We start from the raw sequence: 17,754 nt of genomic DNA, 5'->3' as shown, positions 1-17,754 counted from the left end.
ATTAATTAGGGCTATTGATAAATACATAAATAGAGATGATCTATATTTAATTTTAAAAAACCAACTCTCTAAAATCCTTTGACCCAAAGACAGCAGGGACAGTCTCCAGCACCCCCTCAACTCTGAGGTAAACTCTACTTACAAGACTACTTGTTCATTTCGAATGCAAAATGTCACTATTAATGCAAATGTGTGGGAAGAATGATATGAATGTGAAGCAGCAGTGGGCCTGAAATCCCACTGCTCCAACATCTGTTGGAGTTCACACAATGTGCTGCATCATGTTTGCACCCAGGACGGATGTTTGCTGGACCTTAAAATGTTGTTAACATTGTACCAGTCAGTTTGATGTAATAGTGGGCTGACAATCCTCTGACGGCTCTTAGATTTTATTGATCTCCTCAGACATCCTAACACTCACACAGGGAGTTTTTGTCTTTTAGAATATGAGGCATTGTTCTACTCAGGCAGTCTGATGTAACAGACGGATGACTGGTAGGAAAAAAACATCACTTTGTTAAACCCCTGACATCTGTCCAAATCCTTTTTTTCTTCTGCAGATTCATTATAAGAGTTTTTTAGACACTTAGGCACTTAATAATGTGAAGTGTTTGGTATTTTGACCATTTAAAGTCTTATTTATTTTGGACTCATCTGCTTCATTCCTTCACTGTGCCAGGCCTGCTGTCTCTGTACACTGTGTCCACTCCTCCTCGATCAATACCAGGCTTCATCCTCTCATCCAGGCCTTCAGTGACTGAGCGTTTGGGCTTTATGTTTTGTCTGCACCTGCAGCCACAGCGGGCCGTGATGACGGAAACTCCGCGGTGCACGATCGGATCCTGCAGGGCGGTGTGTTGAACCGGAGAAGGAGAAGCTTGGAGAAGAGGAGGCCCACCATTTCCCCCCGTCTCAAATAGCGCTTTCAAACCGAGCAGCAGCAGCGGCAAGAGGAGGAGGAAGAAGAGGAGGAAGAGGAGGAGGAGCGGCGGCGGCGGCGGCGGAGGAGGCAGGCAGGCAGGAGCAGCAGAGACGCAGGGATCCGGCGTGCCACATCGGGATGAGAACGAGACAGAGATCCGGGTTGGATGAGTCAGCTAGAGGAGCCTGCAAATCACGGCATCCCTGAAATCTGAATGAACCTCGAGCAACAAGAAGGAAACAGCCGAACAGGTTTTGTTGTCAGATTCAGCTCCTCTTTATTTATTCCGCCCTCCCCCGGTGCGCGTCTGCCATAGCCTAGTTTCGATTTTTTTTTTTAAATTTCCCACCGAGCTGGGTGTAAAGGGGGGATCCCACCGGCGGAGAGGCTGCGGAGGAGGTGGAGGTTTTAATTCATATATACTTTATATAAATAAACAAGAAATATCACATCCGAGGGAGCGGACGAGGCTTGGCAACATTTTTTAAAAAGTCTTTTGTTGCACTGAGTGAAGCAAAGATGTCGGGGCAGAGCATTACGGACAGGATAACTGCAGCCCAGCACAGTGTAACGGGATCCGCCGTGTCGAAAACAGTATGCAAGGCCACCACGCACGAAGTCATGGGCCCCAAAAAGAAACACTTGGATTGTGAGTATGTTTTATTTGATTCAAACATCAGGTTAAATCCACAGCTTCTGGTTCAGAGAGTTATGGCGATGGTTGGTGTTGGTGGAGGATGAGGAGGCCTCAAAGCCTCAGCTGATGCTACATGCTACTGCTGCTGCTTCACAACAGGGAGATTAATATTGTTTTAACACAGAGGACAGGCCTTGTTGACACCCTGCTGTGCGTAATGAAGACGCTTATAAACGCTTAGCAGCCTGTTTTGATGCGTAAAAATGTGTTTCTTTGTCATTTTTTTTTCTGTTAGCAAAACTAGCCTGTCTGGTTTAGCTTGAGCGTTGCATTGAGAATCAAACAGAAAATGAATGGACCTCTGCACACAGACAGGCCCCCTCCATGTCTGTGAGTAATGTGATACCTGCTGAGGTGACTGTGTGAGGACAGAAATCACAGTTTGTGGCTTCCTCACACAGGTCACCAAACAACACCCTGAACGCACCCTGACGTAAGCACAAGAGCTTAAATCCTGCTGTGATGCACTCACACGCTCTGCCTGTGCTCACAGATGCAATGCTTGATTTTTTTGCTTATCGACCTGTAAATGGCAGTTTAGGAAGGTGGCCATGCATCATGGTGCACACTGGTGATAGTAATACTTTGTATTTTGTGCAGGTTTCACACCTGTTGTGAGCTTCTGAGATGAGTGAGTTGGCAGTGTGACACCGCCAGAGATTGACGTGTCTCTGCACACACACACACACACACACAGAACCACAATGTACCCAGATAATTGGTGTCCTCTTGTTTTATGTTGACACATGAGTAAGAGTAAAGTTCATTTGATTCTTGGGGGTGATGTCCCTTTCACACTGGACAAAAATCCTGCAAATACCCACCAACATCTGGCTTTCATCGTCAGTTAGCACTAAACCCACTGTCAAATCATAACTATACAACTGTGGATGGACTGTCTGTGACAGTGTCTGAAGAGACCCTGTACAGACCAGTGCCAAGTCTTAAGTCATGGTTAATCCAAATGCAGGCAAGGAGGTGGAGCATGAGTGAGGCTAAGGCAGGTGGATAGTGATGTAAGAGGAAGGCTGAGCTGTCCATTGTATAAAAGTTCACTGCCCTAACACTTGTATAAAAAAGAAATTGTTAATAGAGACTAGATCAAACCTTTAAAATGGAGGACTATGGGGATGAGGCCATGGTGGAACTACAGTTTTTGACACTTCAGCTTTGACTCATCTGCCAGCCTTGACGGTTACTACGTGGGTCTAATGTCTGCTGTAATAATTATTTATCAGCTCCAATCAGCAGCAGTGTAAACATGTCAAGCTGAGGTGATACCCTCATTTATCGCCTCTGTCAGGAACTCATCTGATTCTTCATCATTTCGACCTACAATTAAGCAGCTTGCATCCACTTACGGTTTTAGACTCTGGCAGCTCGTAGTTGAATTATGAATGATTTTACTGATTTAATATTTACTCTACAACATGTTAATTGATGTCCAAAACCAGAACCACCATTCATGTTCAGCTTACTGTTAACATTAAACAACAAACAGAACAACAAATGTCCAACAGAAAGTCCTCAAATGCTGAAAAAAAGCCCATACTGGGGACTAATTTAGATTCATCACACAGTTTAGCAGCATCACGCTTTGTCATGGCTGTCTCATGAATACATTTGTGTCTCGTGAATTAATTCAGTTAGAAATCATTAATGTCAACCACTGTGGATATTTAGCAGGCTGATTATAACATGACAGCGCTGTCAGTGTGTCCTCCTCCCCCATATTTCTCCTCTTCTTCCTCCTCCTCGCAGCTCCTCTCCTCTCTCTGTTATCGTCTTCTGGGCAGTTCACCCACCCATGCTAACTGCTGCTGCTGCTGCTTCTTCTCTGGAAGGTTATCCTGTCCTACTTAGAGTCCCCCGCCTTTTGAAAAGTCAAATATAGGACAGAAAGGGAGGCCCAATTACCCCGTCAGTCTGATCACTCTTGTGAATGGCAGGGTCGTTAGCACTGATGGGCTCGGCCGCTTCCACTAACATCTTTCAACCAGCACACAGATGCAGGGTGAACGTACGTACAGAGGAAGTGGGACAGGACGTGTATGGTTAACGTCTTAATGCCCTGCACTTTGTGTTGGAGCACATGTTGATGCCATTAACAATTAAAATGAATATCAATTTCAGCTCCTGCTGCAATGCTCCCTGATTGCACTGGCAGGAGTTTATTATGCAGATGTTATGTAGAAAAACTCGACTTCACAAACTGTTAGCCCAACTTTACAGTTCATCGTAGGATTTGATTAGCTGATTTACTTTACAGTGGACAGGTGTCCACAGGACCATATATTCCATGATGACACACAGTTCTTTTTTTTTAATGCCTGTTTGGTTGTCTTTATATGAAAATGTGTACAGATGCAGTCAGCAGCATCTTCAGTTCCCCTCCTCACTTTCAGATGACAAAGATTTACATCACACAGATGTTAAATATTTGTCAAGTATCAACAGCATAATGGCTCCTATATGAAATATTTTACAGTTGTCTTTTTAATCGTTTAGACCCGCCTGAGAGAGAAACAAGTTTCAAAAATGTCATGGATTTTTTTTCTAGTTTAAATAGCAGCAGACATTATAATGTTTAGTTTAGGATCATTTTAGCGTAAAGGGCCTGGTTTAAAGGATTATTCTAACAAATTTAGAGGGTATTATTTGGCTCTCAGTATTTATAATTACATTTTCACTGATGCATCATTAGCTGTCACTATGAATGAGTGTGGTTTTGTTAGCTTAGTGTCTGCAGTGTTATGCCGCCATCTTTCTACATACAAACTACATCTGGATAAAGAGTGGGCATTGTGTTTGTTTTATACTGAAGTGGTGCCTGCAGAAGACTCTGATACACCAGTGGCAGGTAATTTCTAATGCAGCCCATAATAATATACTGAGTGGCAGTTGTTTGACATACTGTGAATTATTTTAATTTTTTTTCCTTACTAAGATTGTTTTTGGCTCAGACACTCCAAAAATAAGACTGAACAGCTGTGGTCAATGTCTACTTTTTCACAGTAGACAGCAGCAGATGTTTGACTGCTCAGCAGCTCAACAACATATGGTAGTAAAATAAAGCGATGTGTTTGTATGGGTAAAGAACTGGGTTCTAAATTAAGTTTGTTGGCACACCTGAGGGCTGCGTTTAGATGATCAGGTGGTGTTCAAATCAAATGAGGCGCCTTGATATGGACTGTGTGATGAGATTGTGATTAGATGAGACACATTGTGCTTCAATGATCTCAACTAGGTGGTGATTTAATCAAAAACTAATTAGTAATCTGTTTGAGTCAAAGTGTTTCCCTCAGCCTGGACCATAATAAAAACAGGAAGATGCAGCATTAAGGCTTCAGCATATTATGACATGATGACTAACACCTAAATAATATCTTCTTCTTATGTTCTTGCTCTTTTTATGGAGGGTTTAAAATGTCAGAAAACACAGACCCATGCTTTTTCACTTTAAAATGATTTACGTGAAGAAAAGAATATTGTGATAAATTTCACAGCCCTGCTGCATGTGTGGTATATTTGTAATTTTGCAGCTTTTGTGGTTTACGGGAGATTTTTGCATTTTGAGGATGATCATTTCTTAATCTTCGGACGTCTCTTTTGCTTTCAGATTTGATCCATTGCACCAACGAGATGAACGTAAACATTCCCCAACTGGCTGACTCACTGTTTGAGAGGACGACCAACACCAGCTGGGTGGTTGTGTTTAAATCACTTATCACCACACACCACCTCATGGTCTACGGCAATGAGGTGACATTATGACCCTCTAAAAGTACAGTACATTATTCATTCATGCCTTGATGTTAAACTCTTGTTTCTTCCTCACACAGCGTTTTGTTCAGTACTTGGCTTCAAGGAATACACTTTTCAACCTCAGTAACTTTTTGGACAAAAGTGGGTTACAAGGTACATTCTTATTCGTGCCACTTTTGGTTTTTGTGTAAATTAATGGAACAGTTAAAGCTAACTTTTGGCATCCTGTATTACGTTTCAGGCTATGACATGTCTACATTTATCAGGCGGTATAGTCGATACCTGAATGAGAAAGCTGTGTCATACAGACAGGTGGCCTTTGACTTCACAAAAGTTAAACGCGGGTACGTTTTTTAACAGTTTGTGTCCCTATTTCACAACAAATATCATGTTTTTATAAAAAATAATGGTTGTGTTTAGGTCTGAAACAACCTGTTATGTTTATATTTCAAAGAATTCTTCTGATCAGTGTAAAGCACAGTGTTTAAAGAGCTGCTGTGTTTTCTCCCTCCTCTCTGTCCTCGCTGCCCTCTCCTGCTCCGGCTCCCCATGTGTCCGCACAGAGTGGACGGTGTAATGAGGACCATGAATACAGAGAAGCTGCTCAAGACTATCCCCATTATTCAGAACCAGATGGACGCTCTCCTCGATTTCAATGTGAGTTTGAGGTGAAGCGCCCCGCAGCTCGCGTAATGAAGAGCTGCTCATCTGCAGCACACAGATTGCACCGAGCCTGCTGCATTATCTTCATTCTTCAGGGTTTTTTTGTTGGTTCTGTCTCAACAAATGGCCAAGAAGAAGCAGTAAAAATAAATGTCTCGCTCTGATTGCTTTCCTGCAGGTCAATGCCAACGAGCTGACTAATGGAGTCATCAATGCAGCCTTCATGCTCCTCTTCAAAGACTCTATCAGGCTGTTTGCTGCTTATAATGAAGGCATTATCAACCTGCTTGGTAAGACTTTTATGGACCACTTTGGCTTTTAACCTTCTCTTTGTCTTGAACGTGCTCGTTCAAAATAAACACACTCCTTTATTTACACAGAGAAATACTTTGACATGAAGAAGACTCAGTGTAAAGAGGGTTTGGACATTTACAAGAAGTTCCTCACCAGAATGACCCGGATATCAGAATTCCTCAAAGTAGCAGAGGTAACTTACTCTCCATTCTTCTCCACCATGCATGAGTGACAGTTTGTGATCGTAACCTGGTTTTCTCTCTTAACAGCAGGTGGGAATTGACAGAGGAGACATTCCAGATCTTTCACAGGTAAGCACCGACCCTGCAAAGCAGCCCAACACACCTGATTTCCTCTTTTTAATAGGAGGTCTTGACTTGCTCCTCTTTTGTAGCTCTGACTGCACTTTTTTCATCAGCCTTTTCTTTTTTAGAGAATAGTACACCAGCATAGATGTTCTTCTATACAAGCGCATGAATATACTTGATAGATGCATGTTTGCTAGTGAAGGAGGAGGAGGTCTTCTTCTCTTCCTGTTTCCTGTTCCTGTCCTTCTCTTTCTTCTTCTTCTCCTGTTTTCCTTCTTCTCCTCACCTTCTTCTTCTGATTCTTCCAACAGTAAATAAAGGTGTCAAGTTCACACTAGGGTTGGGCGATATGCTAAAATTGTCTGACCGGTGACTGCAGATATTTTCACAGTGGTGTCTGGGGTACAGTAATGCCATGTTTTCTAGAATTGTAGTTCTATAACCGGCCACATAATGGTGGTATTTAGGATTTCATGAAGTTTACACGCAAACAGCTACCATCGGTATGAACAAGCCCACGTAGCCTGTGTCAGGACTGACAATGTTTGAGCTGAGCCATGTTTCTGGCCACAGTACATGGTAATATTGTTTGATTTTGCTGCACCCACCAGTGGTCACATTGTGCAATAGATTTTAGTTGCATTTGAATGAAGTGTTCTCATGTTTCAAAAGTTTGTCAATGAATGAACATGCGTGAAGATGGATGTGTATGTTGGACAGGCCATGTCACAACTCAGAGGCTGCTTCACTTTGCCCTTTGACCTCAGTCACAAAGGTGTTTGGTGCCGTGATCCTTCGTAATCACAGGGAAAAACTGCTGCAGTTTTAAAAGAACCTTTGAAATGACATGAAGTCGTTTTCAGATGCACTCCCTGATTGGAGGCATAGCTGTTCAAGCTAGTGAATAATTCAGAATGACACCGAATCAGTTTCTAATGCACGTTTAACGCACCTCGCCATGGCATTTGTGTGAGGGATGTGAAGACAGTGCTGCCTTGTTGCATCCAGCAGTGTCAGTAGTAATAATCAATGATAGTAGATGAAAGATTGAAAGATTCCAGGGACATCGTCTGATTGTAAAGTGAACACTCATTTTGAAAGTGTGTGGTTCCATTTTTTTGTTGTGTACAAATAAAGACTGCCTCTTTACATTAAACATTATGAAGTGCAGTCTGTGCTTGAGTAGATGCTAATATGCTAATATGTTATCTGTTTTTGCTATATTTGTTGGCGCATCTTTCTCTGAATGAAGCAAACATGTAGGGAAAAGCTAAGCTGGAGATGACGTAGCTTATTAAAGGATTCATCATCAATTGATCCATCAGTACATATGGTAATCAGTTCAACACAACATGCATAATGTGGCCCAACTGCCACTGTGTATTACTGCTTTAAATTGCACTTTACAGATGAATTATTTAACGGTTTCTCCCAGAGGGAGCTTGCCAGTCGCCCAGCCCTAGTCCACTGCTGGTACAATCCACTGAGTAAACCTGTAAAGTGACAGTTAGAAGTCTCCTATTTAAACAAAAAAAACCTTGTGCTGTGTCTTCTATAGGAAACCCCGTTACATCAGTATTTCTACATTTCCCTTTTGACTGTCACCACCTTTATATTCTGTGTTCTCCCCTTATCTTTCCACTTTAGTTCACAGTTTGTGTAAGTACTATCATTTCGCTCTTCTTCTGTGTGCGTGACTTGCCTCAGTGTTGTCTTTTTGCATGCCTCTGCTCTAACTCTGTCCCACACATCGTGGTGAAAAACAGTTGAAGGAAAAAACACTCGCTGTGGTAAATTCTGTTCACTTTGTTTACTGAGGTGTGATCCAGTGTGTAGCTCATCTCCTGTAAAATGGCTGCCCTGTTGTGCTTTGACACGGCCGCTTTAGCAACATCCCTGACGGTTGCTGAAAGCACCGTGGTGCAGTACGTCATCCCACACAGATGTTAGCTCCTCATCCAAAATAGCTTTTTGGCTGGAAAGCAGTCATCGATCAGTGGTGGGTAGCTAATAGCCCAAAATTAATTTAAAATAAATAATAATTTGTCCACCTTCACCTGAGATTTTATATGGTGTGGTGTATTCTGCTCATTTTTGGTTACCCACCACTGCCCCTTTATGGCCTCAGTGTCCATCCAGAGTACATTCTCTGTTTCTCAGGCAGTCATTGACTCTTGTTTTCTGTCACAACAGGCTCCGAGTAGCCTTCTGGAAGCTCTGGAGCAACACTTGGCCTCATTAGAGGGCAAGAAGGTCAAAGACTCGACTGCAGCCAGCAGGTACGTTAATCCTCCAATCATTATTTCTGAATTGCTTGGAGCTTTTTTCACAGTCCTGTCACATTTTTGGTCACCATCTGTTCGTTTTTCTCAGAAAAATAAAGCACTGCACCAAAACAGCACAATCATGGCAAGAAGTACACATGACTGAAGTGTGTCATTTGTGCAGGATAACGCAATTAGAAAACCACAAATCATAAAAAAAGGAATTGAATGTTTTCCAAGGGTTCAAAGGTGCCACCAGTCTTAGAAAAAGACTTTGGGAACTCCACATAGTGAAGATTTATAGCTATTTTCAGCCTCTACAAGCCAGTTTTTATCTCAGTTCTGCACAGCGGTAGAACGGTAGAAAGTCTGTTCAGCCAGAAACTTTTAATTTTAATTTAATCATTAATTTTTATCACATGACTGATGGTTGTAAGTGAGCATATCACAGCTAGGTAGTGCTGTGAAGCACAGAATTTATTTTTTTACAGAATTTTCTTAGCGTAAAGTCATTTCAAGTGGATTTATAGAATTTGTCATTAAATGTAATTTTTAATCATCTTGACAGTTCTGTCTGATTAAAAAGTTTCTTTCTATGATACAAGGTGATTGATCGTCTTGTTTGCACTTCAGGATTTCAGAGTTAAATCGAAGACTGCAGCTTCCTCCCCGTTTGGTCAGTAATGCCGACTTATCTGTGCTGCATCTGCTGTGAATTTATATTTTCCTGCAGGGCCAGCACTCTGTCTAATGCCGTGTCATCACTAGCCAGCACGGGGATGTCTTTCACTAAAGTGGATGAGCGGGAGAAGCAGGCGGCTCTGGAGGAGGAGCAGGCCCGGCTCAAGGCTCTGAAGGTCAGCGGGCTGTTTGGAAAAATAAATCCACACTGCTGTGAATAAACGCCTTCACAGTGTCTGTTTGTGTTGAACTGGATTTCCTTTCACTCCTTCAGGAGCAAAGGCTCAAAGAGCTCTCCAAGAGGCCGTCCTTTGCCACCACTGATACATCACCCATCTCCACCACCGGGGGCACCATCAGCACAGCACCAGCCATCGACCTTTTCTCCACACCCAGCTGCTCTAATGGGTACTGCTTAGATTTAAAGTGCATTCCAATGAGTAGTTAAGAAAGAATGAGGCATTTTAACCCCTGTCATATTTTAAATGTTTCTTAGATTACCTTTGAATATTTTTAGTCCTCTTAACAGTTGTTTGTGTTTCCCGTCTACAGAGCAGTGAAGATGGAGAGTGACCTCTTTGACCTGCAGTCCACCTTCCAGCCCTCCATGCAGTCAGGCTCCACGGGGCTTCCAGTGGCCACGGCATGGGCAGGTAAACAGTGTTCCTTCCAACTGTGTGTGTGCGTGTGTGTGTGTGTGTGTTTCTGGACTTTGTTCTGCATGCTCTTCTCTTGTTGTTGTCTGACTCTGATGTCCACCTCTTCCTCTCTACTTTCTTCTTCTGTCTCTCTTTCCTCTGCCTGCATAGATCCTTTCACCTCTGCTGAAGCTGGAGATGATTCCATGCCAAACCTTAACCCTTTCCTCTCAAAACTCGTTGTCGATGCCACTCACTTACCTGTCGTGTCTTCAGATGGTGTTAGCTTTTCCTCTAGGACATCTGGTCATGAAATGTTTGGTGGTAATGACTCATTTTGTTTCTCCTCAGAAGTCTTTGTTGCTTGTTGTTCATTTCACTGTAATAATGTATAAGCATGAACAGCCTGCATGTTTTCTGTGTTGCAGTAGTTGAAATTTTTCTGCTTGTGCTGATGTTTCTGTTCATGTTAAGCTCAAGTTATTTTGGTATATCTTCTCATGTATCAGCTGGGACCTTACTTAGTTCATCCTAAGCTAATGAGCATTTTGGTGTTACAGTGCAAAGATACCATAGAGATTTTAAGTTGAAAACCTGTTCTTCTTTTACCAACACTATGTTTGATTCTCCAGATCGTTACAATCCCTTTATTGACACAAACTCATCCGTTTCAACCAATTACAAACGCACAGTGCGGATAGAACACTCCGTCTCAGGTACTATGATGGCTCACCATCTCCGCCTATGTTTCCTGGCAAACATAGGATCTGATGCAAATCCAGATTCTACCAAATATTTATGGTAGAAAGATAGTATGAAAGGAAAAGGTTGACATGTTGGGAAAAAAGCTGCTCAGAGTTTAATTTAAAGCTGTTTTTCATCACGGTCAGAATCGAAACAGCACAACCATGGCTACAAGTAGAGAGAATCTTGTATTTTGTGTAATATAACTACGGTTATTAAGCAGTTGAAAAAGTATATACATCTATGACTACTCTAAAATAGGAACTCAACATGCTAGTTTAACTTTTTTTATTTTTACAACCTTAACAAACATTTTTCATTCTGTTCTTCACATCAATAGTAGATCAGCTGTCACAAATTTACAGACAAGTCCCTGTTCTTCTGCCATACAGACATGTGCAGGGTTTAGCTGTTTCCACTTGTTTCTAGTCTTTATTACACACAGGGTGTGTCATCAGTCTAATCATACTTTCAGCAATTTCCTGAAGTGTCAAACTATTCCTTTAATCCCTCCCTCTGGGTTGCTACAATACTTTTCTGCTCTTTTTTTAATCTCCTACAATTCTTGCTGTGATTTTCCACAGCTTTAAAAGTGTTAGCCGTCTTCTTCCTTCTGCCTGTATTTCTGTCATTTCCAGGCTCTCTCTCTGGCCTGCTCCTTCAACTTTTTTTGTTCCTTTTGCTTCCTTTTCTTTCTCTCTTCTTTGTCTTCCTCTTCCTGCGGCGTGTCAGACTCCTTCTGTGGTCCAGTGTCCATTGCCCAGCACCTCCCACATCAGGCTCCCTTCCCCACTGAGCCCTCTACTGTAGCAGGTCTATTCAGAGGTAGAGTACTGAAGGCTCTCTCCAGCACATTCAGTAGTAGATCAGTGCTGCAGAATGTTCTGCTCAGCTGTCTTGTGGTTTATACGTGGACGCCGCCTGGAGCTATCTGTGGATTTTCATATCCTGTAACAGCCATCTTCTTCTTCTTCTTTTCTTTTTGTCTCTGTGAAGGTTACTCAACGCCACAGGCTCCTCCTCAGCAGTCTGCAGGAGGACTCCAAGTGGACTTTGAGTCAGTTTTTGGAGCCAAAGCCACAGGCAGCAGTAGCCTCAATTCTGATGGTAAGAACCTCATATTCACATAAGAGGACATGCAACATCTGTGCAATAAATATGTCTTGAGTAAAGTCAAACAAAACATTTAAGGGAATGGAACTTATTAACCCTTTATGTTGTAATTCTAGACTACAGGTGTATGTTTGCTGTAGGCAATTGACAGGAAACTCATTATATACACTATATACACAGCTGGAACACCCGCAACACCCAGGTGTCAATGCAAAAAGACACCGCTCTGTCTTTTCTGAGCTGCACGCTGTCGGCTCAAATCAGCCTAATGATGGAACACTGACGGATATTGGAGCTCAGATCATGTGAAGAACAGTTTCTGAAACTGCTTCCAGTGAAGAAGCTCTTGTTTTGGTTACTAGCAGGGGATCACAATCATGTACAGGCAGCAGCTATCAACCAGTGCAGCTAATGCTAAATGTATTCATGTATTTTATCCCAGCAGAGGAGAGAGCACTGATGGACATTTACAGTTATTATGAGGTGTCGACCATAACAACAGATGGTATCTGCTCGGGACCATTTGTGTGTTTCTTTGTTTCTTCGTGTTTGTACCATCATTTCCTGTTTTCTCTCCATCTGCTCCATCTTAATAATGGAATAAAATGGCTGACTAACAAAAAAAATCATAACTAACATATAACCTTGTGGCTTATAAAAAGTCTGTTTGTCTTTTTAGATATTACTGGAGGGATCCTGAAACCGACTCTTGCCGGCTCCAACCTGCCGTCCAATCAGCAGCCAGAGAAGCTGGTGTCAGATGACCTTGACTCCTCCCTGGCGAACCTAGTTGGCAGTGAGTGTGATCCTTGGCATTCAGCTGCACTAATTAAAGCACGTGTTCATTAATGCACAAAATATGACCAAATATACTCAGACTAACAGCTGCTCGCTGGTTTTCCTTTTTAGACCTCGGCATCGGGAACGGCACAATGAAAAAGTAAGTGACGGCATGTCGCTCTGTGTGTGTGAGCGTGTGTGAGCAGCTTTGTGGTTTTGGGGCAGATGTGAACTGGTGCTAACATCGGCTGTCTTAATCCACAGTGACATCCACTGGAGCCAGCCGGGGGAGAAGAGGATGACCGGCGGCACCAACTGGCAGCCCAAGGCGGCACCGACTACGACCTGGAACCCCGTCTCCATGGTGACACACACAGTCCTTTAACTTTAGTGCTTGTTATAACTGCTGCTTCTGCTTTCCTACAGAGGCTGACGTAAAAGCACTGACTTTAAACTAAAATACAGCCTGAGAGCAGCAGCATCATATCTTGTGGTCTAATTTTAGAGAAGGATGACGCCTGTTGGTGAACCCCATGTGACCTCAGAGGAAGTTTTCCACACAAATGAGAATTTATAAATATAATTTATTTAAATTACATACATAGCAGGCCGATCATATCCATGCAGATGTGACGGCAACTAGAATGAGGGGGAAAAAGAAGGACGGATGGTGGTTTTAAAAAAAGAAATGTAGCTCAGTACAAATATACAATATATGGCTTTCAACAGGTGTTGGTGTAATTACTCTCGCTGACACGAGGGGGGCGACAAAGTGCAATACTGTGGCTTTAACATTCAAAGAAGTTTGTGGCTATGTTGTAAATTATTACTTTAACTGTTCATGTCTCCTTTAGCCCCCATCAATCATGGCCTTCCCTGCCACCACACCCACAGGCATGATGGGATATGGCATGGTAAGAATTGTACAGTGCCTGCTGCTGTTGTTCAGCCTGTTATTTTGTGTGTATGCTTTGAGGTCAAAAAATAAATCAGATAATTAATTATCATGCTGCTGATTATTTGAAGAAAAAAGTTTTTTTAACTTAAACTGGGTTGATGTTTATTAATACAGTGAAGGCAGGGTTAATATTAATGGATTTTATTTAAAGCATGTTATAAAATGACTACATATATAATACAGAGGGCACACAAGTTTCATATTTTTTTGTGTAATTTCTTACAAATCACAGAAGCGAAGCAGACAAAACACCTCTGAGTAGATTTAGAATGACTTTTTTGACCTTTTGGAAACCACAGCCTGAGCAGATGAGAGCAGATTGAGAAAATCATGAAAAATGAAGTGTTTTTAAATCTGTAAAACAAATGATGCCTCTGATCTCTGCAGCCTCCACAGATGGGCTCGATGGGGATGATGAATCCGCCCACCATGATGTACTCCCAGCCCGTCATGAGGCCACCTAACCCTTTCGGCTCCGTGTCGAGTGCTCAGGTGGGTGCGCGGCAGGCTGTTTCTGTTTGCTCAGTTATCAGGTTGAGTAAATAGGTGTATCCATTGTGCTGTGACGTGTACCATAGTTTAGTCAGTGTGTTTGAATACTGCCAGAAGATGATGACAGTTTGAACAGAGATCCGTTCACTCTGCGGAGCTGAAGGGGACAAAACTGTGAATCATCTCCCTGCTCCTTTTTTATTAACCCGTCTTTCATACATCACAACTTCTCCAAACTAATCTCATCCCTCCTTCAGTCTCTGTACTGACTCTGACTTCTCCTCTGGTCCTCCCACTTCCTGTATTTCTTCCTGAACTAGCCCTCTGCAGCCTCTAGTCCTTCCAGCCAGAGTCCTCTCCGAGCCCCTGGACAGGACCCGTTTGCACACCTCTCTCTCAAGGATTTCTTGTAGAGCATCTCTTTAGGTACATCATGCTCTTTGCTTGCAGATGCGCCTGCATGCCCTGCATGCCCAGAACTGATACCCGTTTGTTTTTCTTTTTATAAAAAAAAAAAAAAAACTTGCATACTTGATGTGTTGTTTGAATGATTGAATGCTACATCTACATTTAGCTTAATTTGGCTTCTTGTTTGTGTGGACTTTCAGCTTGTTATGATAGATTGAATCCAAATCCTTTCCCCCTTTTGTTCCTTCTCAGCCATCACATATCGCTCAAACCTGTGTTCTCTGAACCTTTATCATTTTAACTGAGTGTCTGTCCGCCAAGCTCTTAACCCCGGGGTACTGTTAAATGTACTGTTGCCACATTTTCTAACAAAATTCAGCTTAATTTCTCCTTATTTAACAAAACGGCTCATTCAGTGATGTATTTAATATTTATTGAGCTGTGGCTATCTGCCTAATCACTGCATGAGTTGGCAAAAATAAATATTGTTTCTGACTTACCAATTACCACCAGAGTGGTCAGTGGAGAAAAGTAGAAAACAACAAACAGTACTCTTTTTATAATGCTGTGAAGGGCTCAGTGTCAAAGGAATGCAAGTGTGACAGCCGAATTTACACACTTAATATTTTAAAATGTATAAAAAAAAGACATTAGTAGCCAAGATTAAACATATTCTAGTTCTTTATACCTAGAAAAGCATGTCTTACCTGCTAATGTCAGCCGGCTGACCTCCACTGTGGACAGGCAAACACTGACTTTCATTTTTTAGAACAATGATTGATTGATTGATTAATGCCTGGACAAAGATCAGAGAAGTGTTCAATACTAAGTAGAGTAGAGAGTAGAAAACTGGCAACTATAAAAAAAATGTCTGCAGTGCAATCACGAGGGGGATTTGTCCTCATTCCATTAGGCTATTTTTCTCATGCTTATATGCGTACAGACGCCAGGTCTGCTAAATAACCTAATAACATTTGGTATGCAGAAGGTCTCCTCTCTCCTTGGTGTGCGTCTTTGTTTTTCTTGTGAAGCAGGCTGATATCAACACATCATCCATCAGCTGTTAAAAGCTTTAAATGAAAGACCAGCAGACGAGTGGACGCTGACTAATCCTGATCGTTTCCCTTGGAAGTAGCTGACGTAGTTTTCCTCATTTTGCCCATTACACTGAAAGGCACATTAACAGAAGGCATAATAATAATGTGAGGGTTCAAGTTTGCTACAAATAGCTGGGACACATAGGTGCATATGTTGATATTGAGAGTGTGCAAAAATGACAGTATTAGGGGTATTTGACCTGATTTCACTGCAGCCTCTAACATTTAAACAGGACGACAGAATGGTTTCTATGGAAACACAGAGTGCCCAAAGTTCATACTCCAATTGACAAAATTACCAACCAGCACTACTCAACTTATCCACCTGTCCATTTTCCTTAAAGAGCTCTAACAGCCTACAGCACACCGCTTCCTTTAGCTTCCTTGATCCTGCTGACAGTACCTCTGCTGTGTTGGGGAGAAGTTTAGCGAACAGTCACTCAGTTCTGTCATTCTTTCTGTTCAAAGTTCAGCTTTTCTCTGACGTTTCTCTCGTCGCCTCTCTTTTGCAGATGCAGTTCATGTAATTTGAAAGAAGTGTCTCTCAGAAGAGGAAGCACTTAGCAGCAAAACTTTGTCCTCGTTGCGGTCTAACTCTTCAGAGAAACATTTACACACACACACACACCAAATTACAGACTTGTATCAGAACATGACGGTGCAACGACTGACTGTCAGAAACCATGGTAACCGTGTCCAAAATGACATTTGGCGATTTAGCTCACACCCATTAATCTGTAACTTGTCCAAGACGTCGAGTGATGCTGCTGTCTAACCCCCCCTTTATGAGGACTCCTTATCCGTTTTTTACAGTGTAATCTGTAAAGATCGTTCTGGGTGCTGAGAAACGTTATCGTTTATCGTTATGTACGTGGAGGCGCTGCGGTCGGATGAAAAAAGGCTTGGTGTTTCAGCGGGGAGCAAGCGGTCCTTCCCCTTCCTCCTTGACCCGATCATCAGTCATCCACTCCCTGCAGTTATTTAACGGTCACTAAGTAGTGATGCTAATGACGTTTACACCTGTTTAGTTTTTGTCTTTTTTACCGTGTTTACAGTAGACATTCCTTGTGTGTTGTTTGTATTTATTTATGATTATTGGTTTAAGACTGGGGCGGGGGGGTGAAATAATAATGTAAAATCTACAGTACACATGTGGGAGTGCTTCAGCATTAAACAAGGACTATCATTAAGAGGTAGATTTGAAAAAAAAGTAGCTATATTATGAATTACACCTAATAAGCGGAATGATAGAGCACTAAATATTCTCAGAGTTTTGTGTTAAGAAGTTTTTTTACTAGATGGAAGATTTCACAGTCTCCGTTGTGCTTAAAAGTGCAGGGGTTAGAGTCAGTCAACAGTGTATAGTCGATTCCGTGCCTAGGGTTTTATTTCACAATGGATCCGTTTCCTGAAAACACGTCATCCACGAACATGAAGCATCACACCGGGCGGTGGGCTCCATTTGCTTTAAGCTTGGCATGCCATTGACTCACTGACTGTAATCAAGGCTGCCTTTACTCTGAATGTGAAAGAGTTGTCTTCATGTTGCACACATCTTTCCACGCTGAGGGGTGGGGTTGGGATGTTTAAGGGGAACAAAGGTCACAGATTTGATGTAAATTAGTTGTATAAAAGATCCCAGGGGGAGCAGGGCCGAGAGGAGGGGCACTGTTGATCGGTGCTCCGTGTATATAAAAAAAAACTGACTGTTCTTTGAGTGCAAAAGTGAAAGATGTATGAAATATGAAAGCAATTCAATCAAATTTGACTCTACCTAAGTTTGATTCAGGATATTCTCTGCGTTTGTCTCCGCAGATATTTTTCTTTATGTAATTAGAACGTGTAGCAGACAATGACTGAAGTCTTTTTCTTTCTTTTACAAATAAAGAGCAGCTTCCACAAACTGTCGTCTCTGTGTGCGCATCATGAT

At 42.1% G+C, this 17,754-nt stretch overlaps 1 protein-coding gene across 10 annotated transcripts; it reads left to right on the top strand.

Annotated features, from left to right (window-relative positions):
- Window positions 1-1,001: 1,001 nt before the first annotated feature.
- On the top strand, window positions 1,002-17,727 carry picalmb (phosphatidylinositol binding clathrin assembly protein b). 10 transcript variants are annotated; one of them, XM_028419034.1, is made up of 24 exons: window positions 1,002-1,571; window positions 5,239-5,381; window positions 5,462-5,537; window positions 5,626-5,728; window positions 5,948-6,041; window positions 6,226-6,337; window positions 6,428-6,534; window positions 6,611-6,652; window positions 8,297-8,308; window positions 8,843-8,928; window positions 9,647-9,770; window positions 9,869-10,002; window positions 10,147-10,247; window positions 10,404-10,556; window positions 10,865-10,948; window positions 11,709-11,801; window positions 11,973-12,083; window positions 12,769-12,885; window positions 12,999-13,029; window positions 13,134-13,233; window positions 13,724-13,783; window positions 14,215-14,319; window positions 14,640-14,745; window positions 16,337-17,727. In XM_028419034.1, exons 1-23 carry the CDS (start codon window positions 1,442-1,444, stop codon window positions 14,730-14,732), a joined length of 2,211 nt encoding a protein of 736 aa, XP_028274835.1. In that variant the 5' UTR covers window positions 1,002-1,441; the 3' UTR covers window positions 14,733-14,745; window positions 16,337-17,727. The 10 variants fall into 10 exon arrangements, with proteins under 10 accessions (XP_028274835.1, XP_028274836.1, XP_028274838.1 ...); XM_028419035.1 differs by lacking the exon at window positions 8,297-8,308; XM_028419037.1 differs by lacking the exon at window positions 10,865-10,948.
- Window positions 17,728-17,754: the final 27 nt, after the last annotated feature.

This window comes from Parambassis ranga, chromosome 13 (genome assembly GCF_900634625.1).
Source record: "Parambassis ranga chromosome 13, fParRan2.1, whole genome shotgun sequence".
NCBI lineage: Eukaryota > Metazoa > Chordata > Actinopteri > Ambassidae > Parambassis > Parambassis ranga.
Note: the sequence above shows the minus strand (reverse complement) of the source record. Positions and strands in the feature narration are given on the sequence as shown.

What these genes read in the sequence shown, in the direction of transcription:
- picalmb (XM_028419034.1), top strand. Translation starts at nt 1,442, where the DNA reads ATGTCGGGGCAGAGCATTACGGACAGGATAACTGCAGCCCAGCACAGT. An exon ending in GACTCGACTGCAGCCAGCAG is followed by an intron (nt 8,929 to 9,646) that starts GTACGTTAATCC and finishes ATTTTCCTGCAG; the next exon opens with GGCCAGCACTCTGTCTAATG. An exon ending in GCATGATGGGATATGGCATG is followed by an intron (nt 13,784 to 14,214) that starts GTAAGAATTGTA and finishes TGATCTCTGCAG; the next exon opens with CCTCCACAGATGGGCTCGAT.